The sequence below is a fragment of the Balaenoptera physalus genome (assembly GCF_965194825.1).
Source record: "Balaenoptera physalus genome assembly, chromosome: 1".
NCBI classification, from domain to species: domain Eukaryota; kingdom Metazoa; phylum Chordata; class Mammalia; order Artiodactyla; family Balaenopteridae; genus Balaenoptera; species Balaenoptera physalus.
The window spans coordinates 31,739,243-31,756,913 of record NC_138882.1 but is presented as its reverse complement, the minus strand read 5'-3'; the positions used below and the strand labels follow the sequence as shown (position 1 = coordinate 31,756,913).

The following is a 17,671-nucleotide window of genomic DNA, read 5'->3' as shown; positions in this document are numbered from 1 at the left end:
AATCTTAAGTAAAAAGGTCCATCTCCAGAGATTTATTTACAGCTGTTGGTCATACAACAATAAAATGATTCAGTTGTGTTGGAAAGAGTCTTTGCTCCAGCAAGAACATATAGGGAGAAGCCATGTTCTGAGTAAAAGATAAGGTAACAGAACTACTCCAGAAAACCAACACAGTTGGTAGTCAGAGAGGACTCTTATCTGTAGAATTTTGATAGACACATTTATGTATTTGAACAGACTTTCCCTCTCTGGAATGAAGTTATTTGGAGGACAAAATCCAATCCAATCCCAATAATATTCACTTAAAATACAAAATAGCAAATTCAGATGTCCAAAAAGCACTCCAGAGAAACAGCACCACCATCTATAGTTACCCTGAAAGAGAAAAATAGTTCCTGGGTCTAATTTGCGTGACTACAAAGAAAGCTAAAGGTGAAATCAAAGCATTAAGGTATTCCTGAATTTTTACCATTTCTTCTAACATTCTGGTGAAAACAAGAGCTTGCTTTTTATCTTGGTCACATCAAATTGATTCAACCACATTTTAAAATAAGTCATTTGGGGCTTCCCTGGTGGCACAGTGGTTGAGAATCTGCCTGCCGGTGCAGGGGACACGGGTTCGAGCCCTGGTCTGGGAAGATCCCACATACCGCGGAGCAACTAGGCCTGTGAACCACAATTACTGAGCCTGCGCGTCTGGAGCCTGTGCTCTGCAACAAGAGAGGCCGCGATAGTGAGAGGCCCGCGCACCGCGATGAAGAGTGGCCCCCGCTTGCTGCAACTGGAGAAAGTCCTCGCACAGAAACGAAGACCCAACACAGCCAATAAATAAAAAATAAATAAATAAATAAATAAAATAAAATAAGTCATTTGTCTACAAATACAGTGAAGCCCAATACATAGCTAACCTTATGTAGTAGTATTTAGCTATAGAAAAAGAATTATCTAGAACAAATGCCAGAGAGTCCAAGTAGCTGAGATTAGAATTCTTTACTATTTCTAATCACTTCATGGTGCTATTTTACAATAAGAGTGACAACCAAGATGGGGTGAAGAATCTTTCACAGCAAAGATAATTTAAATACTTGTTTGTGACAGTTCAGCTTCCCCTCTGTTCCTCAGTTTGGCTGACTGTGTAGTTACCATGTGCCAGTTGTTTTGTGACTTTGTCAGAGAGGTATGTCAAGAAGATGACAAAGAAAGGACTGGCTTTTTGCAAATGTTTATGTTTCTTGCAAATCTAGTTAACATTTTTTGTTTTCTCTAAGAATTTAATTTTTCAGAATTGAACTTTAAGAACTGCCAAAATTTTTAGACATTTTTTCTTTCTTATTTATTGCTTATAAATTTCCTCTTTGGATTCTTGAATTACCAATGGGATATTATAAAAGCAAAATATTACAAGCATGATTCATGCCAAAATATTTTACAATTGTTTTAAAAGCAACCTATTTCTCTCTGAATTTCTGTAGAACCCATGCTACCATTCCAATGACAGATGAAAAATATTTCACAGTAAGATGTCAGTTTCAGAAAAGAGCATCTTAGACTCTTAGAAGTATCTTAGAATTACTTAGACAGTTTTATAGTCTTCACAGAAAAATATTCCATAATATTTATTTCTATTTTTATTGTCCTTCAGTTAACTCCATATGTAATCAGGTTTAAGTCATAAGGCACCCTGAAAGCGGTTCTCAAAAACTTTTAGATGCAAAATATGTACTTATTAAACTTGTATTCAGCCAGTTCATGTCACCAAGGTTTCTCCTTTTCTTTCTTACCCGTGCAGCCACCCACAAGATACGTTTAAGCCTATACAGATCATTTCTCCATGACACTAATAAACATTCATACAACCTTTAGAAGAATAAAAGATAAGAGGCAGGACATATTCAAATTATTTCATTTAAAAGCAACTTAATTTTTAAGCTCATACATAGTGCTCAGTTTCATTTATATGCCTGAAAAGAACAAGGCATCACAGAGAACTGTATACCCTGTTAGAGGACCAAAATAATAATAAAATATGAATAATGATTCCTTATCCAGTAATATGAAATATAATAATTCCTTTTTCTATGTAATTGGAGTAGCTCAGCATGTTACTGGTTAGGGCTTCCTTTGTTATCAAACTTGCTGAGAGTAAGAATAGAATACAGAGGGAAAAAATGGCCTGAGTGGATTCTAGAGAATTAAAGATGCTTTCTTGAGCCTAAGACTTGAGGCTAAAGTCTCAATAGAGTACTATTTAGCCTTAAAAAAGAAGGAAATCCTGCTTTTTGTGACAACATGGGTGAATCTGGAGGACATTATGCCAACTAAAATAAGCCAGACACAGGACAAATACTGCATGATACCATATATGTGAGGAATATAAAACAGTCAAACTCATAAAAGCAGGGAGTAAAATAGTGGTTGCCAAGGGCTGGGAGATGGGGAAGTGGGGACATATTAGTCAAAGGGTACAACTTTCAGTTACACAAGATGTAAAAGTTATAGAGACCTCCTGTACAGCATAGTGCCTATAGTTAACAAACTGTATTGCATACTTTAAAATTTGCTAAAATGGTAGCTCTTATGTTAAATGTTCTTACCCAAAATTAATTAATTAAGGCAGAAGCAAATTTTATGGGATGATGGATATGCTTATGGCATGGATAGTGGTGATGGTTTCACCTGTTTATACTTATCTCCAAACTCGTCAAGTTGAATACATTAAATGTATATAGGTTTTTATTTTAATCATACCTCAATAAAGTAGTTAGAAGAAAAGACTTGAGGCTAGCCAAACCCACACATCATAAGGACTATTAAATAATTCTTCTGACTATAAATTTTGCTCTTGCCAATTGGTGGCAAGCCATTTTTATGGGAGCATGTTAAAGGTGATCAATTCAGATGAAGAATGGAAATAAGTTGCAAAAGAACAGTAACAAAAAGATGCAACTCCTTCAGTATCGATGTGCTCGTGATGGAGAACGTCCTCAAGCTATTAAGACAAAAGACAGAAATATATGAAATGCAGGAATGGTTGACTTACAACCCCCAATTTATTTCTGACCATTTTAATGAAAACCTACACTATTTACAAAGAACTGAGAAGAGTGTTCAGTTTTATTTCCTGCTGTGGCTTATCTGGAAACACAGTAACTTCCCAGTCAATCAATCCACTGAAGAAAATTAAACTCATACAATGGGTAAAGGCTTATTTCACCATGATCTAGAATAAGTGAAATACTGAATGTCCAGAATATGAAAACGTTCAAATGCCCACCACTGATTTCATTTCTTGAACTTGAGGGGGTCCAGTCATATAACACCAATGGAACTGCCTAAGCTATCTCACAAGTTGAGAAGGCAATTCTGGGGAAAAACAATGTTGTGATTGGACATTGTCCTACCCAAGGACATCTCCTATCCCACAGTTCAAGGGATCAACATGGAGTGTTCATCCAAAGATTTTTCATCCGATGTTGGGACCATGGAAACCAGGAGGCTGAAATTGACAACTCCAAAACCAAAATAATTAGAGAAGTCTTGGATGTTTAGCTGGAGGAAAGCATTTATCAGGAGGTGGGGAAAAATAAACAAACAAAAAATCTCCAAAGCCCAAACCACTGTTAGTTATATTATCTATGTAATAGCCATGATTCTGGGTTTGGATCTCAGATGTTGTGAGAGGATGGAATTGCATCATCATGTTCTCAATACAGCTGTTTTCACCTGAGGTAGATGTGAACATTACTTGGCCACCATGACATGTGTATTATATATGGGTGCTGCCTGGTAGAGCTGGATAGTTACCATCCCTCCACATTAACTGTTAACATCCCTCAATCTTAGAGGTCGAGGAGGCTCTTGGCTTGGAGTAAAGGAACTAGAAGGAGCTAGATTCTCCTTTATAATCCCTTCTCCCTCCCACAAGCGAAACAAATGAATCAAAACAAAACCAAAACAAGAAAAAACCATTAGACAAACTGGGGTGGGCTTGATTGAGGCCAGACTGCAGAAAAAATAATCAGGGCCCTTGAAGGGAAACAGAAAGCTCTGCACAAACAGGTTGGCCACTGCAACCAGTAAAAAACGAGTGCTGGCCTGGAACCCAGTCTGGCCCTGCTGCCCTACTTAAGGCAGTACCTCTTAAACTTTAGAGTTAAAATTGCGATTCGGATTTAGTAGGTCTGGAGTGGGCCCAGATACTGTATTTCTAATAAATTCCCAGGTGATGCTGATACTATTGGTTCATGGACCATGCTTTGTTCATCAAGGCTTTAGGGAGCATAAATGGGTAACCTGAAAGAGCTAGGTTAACAGTATTTGAGACAGCTTTTCCCTTATGGAATGGTCCATAACAAAATAGACTCCTTTCCTCAACAATCACACTACCTTCCTCTCACACATTACATCACTCATCACAGTTGGTTTCTGATTGAAGTAAGGACCTAAAGTTAGTAGATCCCTTGTTTCATTAGCAGCTCTGAAGTAGAACATGAAAAAGAGAAAGAAGAAGCAGAAAGAGGCAGGAAAGTAAGCAGTGGGTAGCAAGTCAGGTCACAAAAGAACACAGGGATTAATCCCAAATCACCATAAGAAACAGCAGGAGAAGAAAATTACTAAAAAAGACCAAAAACTGCTAGTAAAGTAGATGGAGATTCAGACCATTATAATTTGGGGATATTAATACAAAGAGGTTGGTAAAAGACTAGACATAATACTAGACATACAAATTAAATCCACAGCAAAGCATCTAATTGAACCTGTGAGGCAGAGAGCTCCTAAAAGTTTCTAGGAAACACTGAATGATAATTAGAAACTAATTATAGTAATATGAAAAATGTCATTGATATTCTCTTTATTTCACAGCTAACATTGTTCGTTTATGTTAATGAACATTAAAATAATATCAGGCACTTCATGGTTCAATCTCATTCTTACTTTTTAATTAAGACCTTAATATTGTCAATCAAGAGTTCTTCCAATACAATGCTATATTGGAATTGTATTGGAATTGTATGAGGCATTATTACTTGAAGAACTCAACCAAAATTTTAGATTTACCATTAGAGCAGGTAACTCTAACTTGAAGCTCAGCTTAAACTGATGGGCAATCCTTTTGCGTTCAGCCATTAAATTCCTGAATTAAAATGCCTCTGGATGGGCTATGCACTATTTAACTGACCACAGCTCCCAGTTCAGATGGGCAACTTAGTGAATTTATTTGTCTGGATTGTGAATGCATTTCAGTTTACAACCCCAGTATTGAAGTATTTTAAAGAGATAAGTTCTCTTTTTCATTGGTTGACAAAATATGAGTAGTTTTCATACTTGTGTTTAGAGGTAAAGTTAACTCTCTGAGTTATTGACGGCAAGGAGCTTAATACTTACCCGAGGATATAGGACATATAAAAAAATAACTATAAGGCAAGGTGGGGCATAACAACTACTAACAGGGAGGCAAAACAACAATAACAACAAGTCTTTTGAGAGAACAGAGAACAAAACTCAGGATAGTTTTCTTCAAAGAGGTCTCTGAGCTAGCTGCTGAAGAATGGACAGAATTTAATGGTCAGAATGACCTCAAAGTCTGGAAGTAGAATAGTGAGGAAGGAAGAGTATGGGAAAATATAGGGCATCATCAAGGAAGAACAAGAAACTGGAACAAAGTGGGACTGAAAGGCAGTAACAGGAAAAAGAGAATACGTTTTATTAGAGCAAAATGTCATGCTACTGCAGCTCTTGCCTGCTCCATTGCTTTCTCTCTTTCATCTGAGAGCAATGCAGCTATTAAACATCAACATCTGGGCCTACTTATTTGTGTTCTGGTCCTAATTATTACCATCGTACCAAGGCTGAAGGATTCCTGATCATTGGTCTTCTTTTGATCCTTGTTCACAAGAAAGCATCACACAACTCTTGTTCATGAATTCCATCAAGCACCCTCCCCTCCACATGCTCAGCACCAGCCTCCTTACTCTCCTTACTGGCTGCTAAGGCTTTGGTCTTTCTGATTCTGTCTCTTCTCTAAGCCGTGCCATCCAAGGACAGAGCACACCCGAGTCCCCAGAGCTTGGCCATTCACTGTCTCCTGGAGCCAGAGCACATATTTCTAACTTATTATTATCCATTTTCTCTAGGGCTTCTCTAGTCACTTTCAACCAAATCTGTGGGGTTTCCCTATTTCTAATAATAATTCCTATATCTCACAATCACCCAATTAAAAAACAAAAACCATTGGGTCATGTCTTCTTATAGCCTACATACCTAGTTATTCACCAAATCCTCATGCTTTTTCCTCTCTATTCCTCCACTCCCTGGCTATCAGATCCTTAGCATTCAAACTATTCCTACAAGAGCCTTATACCTATCACAATGACAAGGACCCTTACTGAATACCAATTCACCCCAAGCACTTTCATCATAACATTCTCTGCAAAAATTGCAGGTGTCTCCATATTTTCTGTTATATCAGAATTAGATTCTTTGGTTGGCTTTCAAAGACCCTAGACCCTCCTTACTTGACCCAACTCTATTCGTTCCCGTCTATCCAACCTGTTCTCAGCAGTTTGGTCACTCCCAGTTCTGCATGTAGAATTGGTTGAGGTAGTGGTCTTGAGGTTGATATAATTCCTCATTTTTCAAACTCAGCTTATCACTGCTCTTCAGGAACCCTTTCTTGCCTCTTCATTGATTATTGTCACCTTCTTAACTTTTGTATATAATCTACATCACACTGTTTCATACATCTATATTTTCATAGTTTCCTTTTTTTTCTGTTATTTCACGTTTGTTCATTATGTCTTTGCAAATAATTTTGGGTAAGGTCATGATTTTTTTTTTTTTTTTTGCTGTTTTGATTTGTTTTACTATCAAGTATCCAACATGATATTGAACATGACATGAATTTTTATAAGTAATTATTGAATAATGAGTTAGAGACAGCATCAATAGTAAATGGCTAGAATAGATTTTAAATAGTTATATGAAAAGTGCTGGAGAAAATAGTGTTACACTGAGTGCAAACTTACCAGAGAAGACACTAGGTATCTTGGAAAGAAAGCTTTTGACGGTACGAATAGGAATTCCATTTTTTTCATCTTGCATGCGTGCTATGACGTCTTCCATCTAAATAACAATAATAAAATAATTAAAACGTTTTAAAAGTTGAACTTTTTGAGAAAAATCAGTCCTCATAAGAATTTTATATACCTGTTTTGTCTAACTAAGAATAATGCCATATTCGTGTCTTTCTATACTTTGTCACATTAATATTTTCCGTTTGGTTAAAAGATGATTGAGAAAACAGAAAGAAAGGTGGCTATTTCAGGGTCCATTAAGCTTAAGAAGAATTTTGTGCTTGGAATATTGCCTCTCTCCTGGTTTCACATTCTTTGGTTATAAATGATCAGAAAACATTGTGATAACAAGATCCACACTTCATTAATGCTATCTCTACTGAAGTCAGTGCAAAAGAAAATACAAGACTTAAAAGCATCAGTTTGGATTTCCTCTTCAAACAAGAGAGTTTATATGATTTGGTTTAACATAAACTTCCACAACCTGACTAGAAATACAGGACTGACTGCCAGCAACTGCTTCTTCTCATTTACTAAACTGATATATGAAATCTACATGCATGCACACACATGTACAAAAGTAATAAAATGAATGTCACATCATAGCCTTTTGCTAATTTAGTACCTTCCAATGTATGTATCTTTCTTTCAATCTGATTAGTACATTCTCTTTTGTTTTTGAAAATTTTTCAGTTTTAAATGGCTTTGCTTTACCAAGTCTAATGTGGAACTTAGTTTTGAATAACATTCATTCAAATCACAGCTTCAGACTTTTGTATGTGCTTCTAAGCCTGTGGCACATATATACACACAAATATACACAAGTTGTATTGATAGTATGAAACTCAAAATCTATCATTTACTCATCTCACAAGCAGTTACTTATGACTGATTCTAGACCAGACTTACAGAGGGCACTATGGGTGTGAATACGAATATAATACACTTGCTGCCTTCAAAAAATTCAGTCAATATTGAAAACAATGGGTGAGTAGTGAAATTTGAGTAAGGTCTGTAGTTTAGTTAATAGTGTAGTACCAATATCAATTTCCCATTTTTGAAAATTATGTTATCATTATATAAGATGATGAAATTAGAGGAAGCTGAATAAAGGGCATACAGGGACTTCTCTGTACGATTTTTGCATCTTTTCTGTAAATCTGAAATTATTTCAAAATAAAAAGTTTTAAAAAATCACAGTCTAAATGTTGTATCAAGTAATCATCAATCAACACAGCTTCAGAACAGTTTTCAATGAAGAGATCTTATTTGCCTGGATAAGTATTTTCAGATTTATTAACATGAGAAACTAAGATGTGGGAAAATGGGTTTCAAATCTTCTCATTATCATTCATGACACTTGGAGCAAGCTAAGCAACTTCTCTAAGGTTTCGTTTCCTCATGTGTAAAATGTATATAATAATATTTATAACAACTATTCCACAACCTTTGTAGGGTTGGGTTGGGGTGGGAGGAGTACAGTGTTTTATTAAATGATACAGCATATATAAAACACCACACACAGACAATAAATATTGGACTTCAGATGTCTACACACACCACACCCCTGATACTTCGAGCTGCATATTCTCTACTCCTCATGTTCCTTTTTCATGTGGAGGGAGCACCATTAGCCTAATTCTCCTGCCTCTCTCTGTTCCCTAACTCACTCCACTCTGGGGAGCTGGGCTGACTTATCAGGTAAAAGAGTTGGGAATGAGAAATTGGCTTACAGAGCCCATCCCTTTCCTGTAGGGAAGCCCATATCCAAATCTGCTGATTTGGAGAGGCCTACCCCAGTGGGTGAGTAGTCTGTTAAGGACTAGGTTTTAGGATTAAGTCTCCTGTGTTCACAAACACTCTTCAATATAATAGCTTTGTCAGCAATCAAGGTGATACCGTGACCTCTAACTGCTTTACTCTTTGGTTGTGATATTCAGTGGGTTCAGAATTCAGCTAGGAAAGGAAGTCTGTTTTTTTTTTAATCAGACCCCCCAAAGACCCCAACAATATTCAGTTCTTTACATGTAATAAAATATTTCATCCAATTATAGAAACATGAAAAAATATACACTTTTATGGCTTTTTATTTTGTTGTTGTTTGCCCTTCATGTACCTGACACAATGCTCAGAAATGAGGAATAAGCTGCTTTGCCTTGCCTAGTATCAGCCTATAAACCCTTTTATCATCAGCTTAATGGTTTAAACTAGGCCAGCTTAGATGGACATGGAAACCTCTCTGACTCCCACTTTAATCACCTAAGCTCCCTGGATGTGACAATCATCACCTCTGGTTGGATGCTGAATTAAGGTCCATCTTTCAGTTCGTTGGATCCCAAAGTAGCAAGGTTAGGAAACTGGGAATTAAAAGTGACCTCTGTGGTTGTATTTTAAAATCTTCAATGTTCCTGAGCCTTAAGTTCCACAGTAGAAAAAAATTTTTAACTCCATGTAAAAATAGGATTTGTGTTCTAGATTGAAAATGTGATCATCAAAATGTATTCAGCTGTTTTTATCTTAATTCAGATATGATTTACACATGAACCTTATCATGACATAGAATAAGCAAACAAACAAAACAACAAAACAAAACAAAAACAAAGACCCAATACAATCTAGTTTTTAAAAGGTAAAATCAGTCACAAAGGCCACATATAAAAAACACACCATTCTAAACTCATTTAAGCATTCACTCAGAGACTATTTTTATAATAAGCAGGTTTTAACATGCTTGATCATCTGCTTTCCGACTATAAGCAACAGAAAATGGATGAGGAGAATGCTAAAAGCAGACAAACTAAAAAGCAAGCTACACAGCAAGATACTAAAAAAGTAACTCTAATAAATATTAAAACTCTTTAGGGCGATTTAATTTAAGGCCAAAAGACTCAGATATCACGAGCATCCCAAAAGAAGATTATCTATCTATCTATCATCTATCTATCTATCTATCTATCATCTATCTATCTATCTATCTATCTATCTATCTATCTATCTATCTATCTATCTATCATCTATCTATCTTCATAAGGATGATATTGACTTTTACAGGGTCAGAATGTGTTTTCACACTCATGAGCCTGTTTCTGAAGGTGAGGAGACTTTGAGTGTGGGATAACATAACAGTGGACTATGGTCAGTAAAACGGGGCATGCCTTTGGTCACGGAGGCTCTCTCTCAGTCTTATTTAATTAACCCTTAAAATAAAAAGTTAGAAGCAGGTGATTTGTAAGATTTCTTCTAGCTACAACATTACTTAAGTCTGGAAATAATCATCAGTGTTCGGAACTGGGTAAGTTTTCTTACTTAAGTCAAAGAGTCAAATCTCAGTCAAAAACCGATGAGCTGATTAAATTGACCAGACCTTTTACAAATGCATTTGCTTCCAGCTGTCAACATATTTCAGTTTCAATCCAAACAGCAGAGTGATTATGAACATGTACTTAGGACTGTCAGATCTAAGTTTGATCCTGGCTGTGCTACCTGCAAGCTGTATGAACAGGTAAGTTACTTTATTACTCTAAGACTTAGTTTTCTCATTTTTTAATGGAAAAATAGATAATAGTATACATATTATCAGGGGTGAAGATTAATGAAACAATACTACTTAAATGTTTATCATAATGCTGCCATGAGACACCATGGAGGCTTGCTAATGCTCAAACATCCATTTCTTATTTTTAGAGATTTTACAGTTTGGAGCTCTGCAAATCACCATTTCAGAAGTCAGCCATGAATACTATAGGATGGCAGGCAATATGTAGGAGAACTAGTTACTCAATCAAAAGTCAGTACTGACTGCCTAAAAAGTGTGGCCAAGATGGAGGAGTAGGAAGACCGTGAGCCCACCTCCTCCAACGGGCACACCAAAATTACAACTATTTACAGAGCAGCTATTGATGAGAACAACCTGAAGACTAGCAGAAAAGATCTTCCATAATTAAAGATATAAAGAAGGAATCACAAAGAGAATGGTAGGAGAGGCGGAGACGTAGTATAGTCAAGACCCATACTCTCAGGTAAGCAACCAAAACTCCCAAGGAAGAGAATCTCAAATGAGAGGATAATTAAAATTGCATAGGTTCTCCTCAAGAAGCTAGGGGTCCAAGCCCCACATCAGGCTCCCTGGCCGGGGGTCCTGCACCAGGAAGATGAGCTCCCAGAATTCATTTTTGAAGGCCACTGCGGCTTGTTTTCAGGAGAGTCAAAGGGCTGTGGGAAATACAGACTCCACTCTTAAAGGTCACACACAAAATCTCACACGCTTGGAGACTCAGAGCAGAAGCAGTAATTTGAAAGTAGCCTGGGTCAGACCAATGTGCTGATCTTAGAGAGCCTCCCAGAGAGGCAGGAGGAAAGTAGGACTCATCCTGGGGAAACAGACACCAGTGGCAGCTATTGTGGGGAACTTGTTCTACCACAAGGACACTGGAGCTGGCAAGTGCCATTTTGGAGTCCTCCCTCTAGCTTATTAGCACCAGGACCAGACCCTCCAGTCAGCTGGTCGGCACTAGTCCTGGGACTGCCCCAGGCTCAGCAGGGGACACAGCATCACCCACCAGAAGGCAGGCAGCAGCCATAGGCCCCAATGAACAACCCCTGCAGACCCAGGAACTGGCCCCACTCCCGAGGAGGCTCAATACTTGGTCCTGCCCACCAGTGGACTGGGCACTAGCCCCAGGAGCTGACCTTACCCACCAGTGAGACAGCACCAGTCTCTAGACACCCTGGGACCCAGCCCAGCCCCAAGTGAACACCAGCTCCAAGACACAATGGGCCATGCAGCCAGCAGTCCAGGGATCTGGTCCCAACCCCAGGGGCCAACAGCAACCTCTGACTCCCAGGACCACAAAGTCAGCCACCTCATAACCTGGTCCCACCTAGCAGCAGTTGACAGTCTCTGGGCTATGCAGGGCCTGGCAACCAACTACTCTGGAGCCAGTCACGCCTACAAGTATGCCCACACTAGTTGGCCCTACCACAACAGAAGGCCCCATGAAGCCCACATACAAGGCACCTCTAGAGCATACAGTTCTGGTGAACAAAGGAGAGTGTGCTGCTGGACCCCATATGACATCTCAAGCATAAGGCCACATTTCCAAGATTGAGAAATGTAACTGACCTTCCTAATACACAGAAATAAAAACTGGGAATCAGGCAAAATGAAATGACAGAAGAATATTTTTGAAACAAAAAAACAACATAAAGCCCAGAAGAAGAGTTAAGCAAAGTGGAGATAAGTAATCTACCCAATAAACTGTCATGATAATAATCATAAAGATGCTCAGAGAACTTGGGAGAAAAAAGGGTAAACACAGTGAGAAGTTTAACAAAGATTTAGAAAATATAAAGAAGAACAAAACAAAGCTAAAGAATACAGTAACTAAAGTAAAAAATACACTGGAAGGAAGCAAAAGTAGACCAGATGACACATAGGAATGGGTCAGTGAACTGGAAGAGAGTAGTGCAAGTCACCTAAGCTGAAAGGAAAAAAAAAAAAAATTAGGACAGCTTAAGAAACCACTGGCAAAAATCAAGCATACTGATATTAGCATTATAGGGATCACAGAAGGAGAAAAAAGAGAGAGAAAGGAGCAGAGAACATATTTGAAGACATGATAGCTGAAAATTCACTAACCTGGGAAAGAAGACAGAAATCCATTACCAGGAAACACAGAGTCCAAAACAAAATCAACCCAAAGAGGACCATACCAAGACACACAGTAATTAAAAGGGCAAAAATTAAAAATAAAGAGAGAATATTAAAAACAGCAAGGAAAAAACAACCAGTTACATACAAGGGAACTGCCATAAGACAATCAGCTGACTTTGCAGTGGAAACTCTGCAGGCCAGAAGTGATGGCATGATATATTTAAAGTGATGAAAGGAAAAGACCTATAACTGAGAATCATCTACCCAGAAGGCTATCATTCTGATTTTAAGGAGAAATAAAGAGTTTTACAGACAAGCAAAAGCTAAATGAGTTTAGCCCCACTAAACTGACTCTAAAAGAAATGTTAAAGGAACACATCTAAGCAGGAAATAAAAGACTACAACTAAAAGCATGAAAATTATGAAAAGAAAAATCTCATTGGTAAAAGCAAATATTCAATAAAGATGGGAGATCAACCATTATAAAGCCAGCAGGAAGGTGAAAAGACAAAAGCAGTAAAATCATCTATGTCCACAATAAGTAGTAAGAGGATACATAAAACAAAAATAATGTAAAATAGGATGTCAAAAATCATTAAATGTGTGGGGGGGGTGCTGTAAAAACTCAAGGTTGGTAAAATGTGTTTGACCTTAGGAGATCATCAACTCAATCACATGTATGAACAGCTTGCTATATACAAATGATCTGGTAAAGACAAACCAAAAATCTATAATAGATACACACACACAATAAGAGAAAGGAATCCAAACATAACACTAAACATAGTAATTAAATCAGAAGGGAAGACAGCAAAAGAAGGGAAAAAAAGACTACAAAAACAACCCAATAACAATTGACAAAATGGCAATAAGTACACACCTAAAAATAATTACTTTAAATGTAAATGAACTAAATGCTCCATTCAAAAGACGTAGAGTGCCTGAATGGATACAAAACAAGACCCATATACATACATACATACATATACACTGCCCACAAGAAACTCACATCAGATCTAAAGACACAGACAGAGTCAAAGTGAGAGGATGGAAAAAGGTATTCCATGAAAACTGAAAGGTAAAGAAAGTTGGAGTAGCAGTGATTATATTAGACAAAATAGACTTTAAAACAAACACTGTAACAAGAGACAAAGAAGGACATTGTATAATGATAAAGGCATCAATCCAAGAAGATATAACAACTGTAAATGTGTATGTTCCCAACATAGGACCTCCTAAATACATAAAGCAAATAGTAACAGACATAAAGGAAGAAATTGACAGTAACACAATAATATTAGGGGACTTTAAACCCCACTTACATCAATGGACAGTTTATCCAGACAGAAAATCAAGAAGGAAACACTGGCCCTAAATGGCACCTTAGACAAAATAGAGTTAATAGATAAATAAAGAAAATTCCATCCAGAGGCACCATAATGCACATTTTTTCAAGTGTATATGAAACATTCTCCAGGACAGATCACATGCTGGGCCACAGAACAAGTCTCAGTAAGTTTAAGAATATTAAAATCATATCAAGCATTTTTTTTGACCACACCATTATGATACTAGATAGCAACTACAAAAAACCAATCAAATAAAAAAGTTAAGACTGCAAAAAACATGAATACATGGAGGCTAAACAATATGCTACTGAACAACCAATGAGTCACTTAAGAAATCAAAGGGGAAATATGAAAAATACCTGGAGACAAAAAAATAAAATAAAAATAAAAACACAATGATCCAAAACCTATGGTTTGGAGAAAGAAGTTCTGAGAGGGAAATTTATAGTAATACAAGCCTACCTGAGGAAACAAGAAAAATCTGAAATAAACAACATAAACTTATACCTAAAGGAACTGGAAAAAGAAGAAAACAAAACCCAAAGTTAATAAAAGAAAAGAAATAATAAAATTCAGAGTGGAAATAAATGAAATAGAGACTAAGAAAATAAAAGGTAGAGAAAAGATTGATGAAACTAAGCACTGGTCCTTTGAAAAGATAAACAAAATCGATAAAACTTTAGCCAGACTCATGAGAAAAAAAAGAGGGCCCAAATAAATAAAATCATAAATGAAAAAGAAGTTATTACAACTGACACCACAGGGAAAAAAATGATCATAAGAGAAAACTATGAAAAATTGTATGCCAATAAATGGACAACCTAGAAGGAATGGACAAATTCCTAGAAGTGTGCAATCTCACAAGACCGAGTCTGGAATAAAAAGAAAATATAAGCAGACCAAATACTAGTACAGAAATTGAATCAGTAATCTAAAAAATCCCAAAACACAAAAGTCCAGGACAAGATAGCTTCAAAAGTGAATTCTACCAAACATTTAAAGAAGAGTTAACACCTATCCTTCTCCAACTACTCCAAAAAATTGCAGAGGAAGAAATGCTTCAAAAATCATTCTCTGAGACCAGCATCACTCCGATAACAAAACCAGACAAAGATACCACAAAAATATAAAATTACAGGCCAATATCACTGATAAAACACAGATGCAAAAATCCACAATATATTAAGAAACAGAATTAAATTCAATAATACATTAACAACATCATACATCATGATCAAGTGAAATATATCCCAAGGTATCAAGAATGGTACAAAATCTGCAAATTAATCAATGTGATATACCACATTAACAAATTAAAGAATAAAAATTATATGATTATCTCAACAGATGCAGAAAAAGTTTTTGACAAAATTCAATATCCCTTTATGATTAAAAAAAAAACACTCAACAAAGTGGGTATAGAGGGAACAAACCTCAACATAATAAAAACCATATATGACAAACCCACAGCTAACATCATACTCAAGGGTGAAAACGTGAACTTCTTTCCTGTAAGATCACAAACAAGAAAAGAATGTGAACTCTCACCAATTCTATTCACCATAGTATTGGAAGTCCTAGCCACAGCAGTCAGACAAGAAAAAAGAGGCATTCTAACTGGAAAAGAAGTAAAACTGTTATTGTTTTCAGAGAACAGGATACTATATATAGAAAATACTAAAGATGCCACGAAAAAACAATTAGAACTCATCAATGAATTGAGTAAAATTGCAGAATTTAAAATAAACATATAGAAATCTATTGCATTTCTATAAATTTACAACAAACTATCAGAGAAATTAAGAAAACTATCCCATTTACAATTGCAGCAGAATAAAAAAATACCTCCGAATAAATCTAAGAAGGTAAAAGACCAGTAATCGTAAAACTGTAAGATGCTGATGAAAGAAAATAAAACACAAACAGATGGAAAGATATACCATGGTCTTAGACTGGAAGAACTAATATTGCTAAAATGACTATACTATCCAAATCAATCTACAGCTTCAATGCAACCCCTATCAAAATACATATTGCATTTTTTTTCCAAGATCTTTGTTCTGGTGCTGTCTCTGCCCAGTGGTCTGAATGTTTTCATCTGCTTCTTTTTCTTTTTTTTGGTCATCAATTTTATACACATCAGTGTATACATGTCAATCTCAATCTCCCAATTCATCCCACCCCCACACACACCCCTCACTGCTTTCACCCCTTGGTGTCCATAAGTTTGTTCTCTACATCTGTGTCTCAATTTCTGCCCTGCAAACTGGTTCATCTCTACCATTTTTCTAGGTTCCACATATATGCATTAATATACGATATTTGTTTTTCTCTTTCTGACCTACTTCACTCTGTATGACAGGCTCCAGATCCATCCATGTCTCAACAAATGACCCAATTTCATTCCTATTTATGGCTGAGTAATATTCCATTGTATATATGTACCACATCTTCTTTATCCATTCATCTGTCGACAGGCATTTAGGTTGCTTCCATGACCTGACTATTGTAAATAGTGCTGCAATGAACATTGGGGTGCGTGTGTCTTTTTGAATTATGGTTTTCTCTGGGTATATGCCCAGTAGTGGGATTGCTGGATCATATGGTAATTCTATTTTTAGTTTTTTAAGGAACCTCCATACTGTTCTCCATAGTGGCTGTATCAATTTACATTCCCACCAATAGTGCAAGAGGGTTCCCTTTTCTCCACACCCTCTCCAGCATTTGATGTTTGTAGATTTTCTGATGATGCCCATTCTAACTGGTGTGAGGTGATACATCATTGTAGTTCTGATTTGCATTTCTCTAATAATTAGTGATGTTCAGCAGCTTTTCATGTCCTTCTTGGTCATCTGTATGTCTTCTTTGGAGAAATGTCTGTTTAGGCCTTCTGCCCATTTTTGGACTGGTTGTTTGTATTTTTAATATTGAGCAGCATGAGCTGTTTATATATTTTGGAGATTAATCCTTTGTCCGTTGACTCGTTTGCAAATATCTTCTCCCATTCTGAGGGTTGTCTTTTCGTCTTGTTTATGGTTTCCTTTGCTGTTCAAAAGCTTTTAAGTTTCATTAGGTCCCATTTGTTTATTTTTATTTCCATTACTCTAGGAGGTGGATCAAAAAAGATCTTGCTGTGATTTATGTCCAAAGAGTGTTCTTCCTATGTTTTCCTCTAAGAGTTTTATAGTTTCCGGTCTTACATTTAGGTCTTGAATCTATTTTGAGTTTAATTTTGTCTATGGTGTTACAGAGTGTTCTAATTTCATTCTTTTACATGCAGCTGTCCAGTTTTCCCAGCACCACTTATTGAAGAGACTGTCTTTTCTCCATTGTATAACCCTGCCTCCTTTGTCATAGATTAGTTGACCATAGGTGCGTGGGTTTATCTCTGAGTTTTCAATCTTGTTCCATTGATCTGTATTTCTGTTTTTGTGCCAGTACCATATTGTCTTGATTGCTGTAGCTTTGTAGTATAGTCTGAAGTCAGGGAGCCTGATTCTTCCAGCTCCGCTTTTTTCCCTCAAGAAAGCTTTGGCTATTCAGGGTCTTTTGTGTCTCCATACAAATTTTAAGATTTTTTGTTCTAGTTCTGTAAA

At 36.7% G+C, this 17,671-nt stretch overlaps 1 protein-coding gene across 7 annotated transcripts in view; it reads right to left on the bottom strand.

Annotated features, from left to right (window-relative positions):
* Positions 1-17,671, bottom strand: part of RGS7 (regulator of G protein signaling 7) — a 552,379-nt gene that overhangs the window by 272,011 nt on the left and 262,697 nt on the right. For all 7 annotated transcript variants that reach the window (XM_082470550.1, XM_082470546.1, XM_082470551.1 and 4 more), the window contains one exon: positions 7,026-7,122. In XM_082470550.1, coding sequence (XP_082326676.1) covers positions 7,026-7,122 — 97 coding nt within the window. The remainder of the gene's footprint in view (positions 1-7,025; positions 7,123-17,671) is intronic.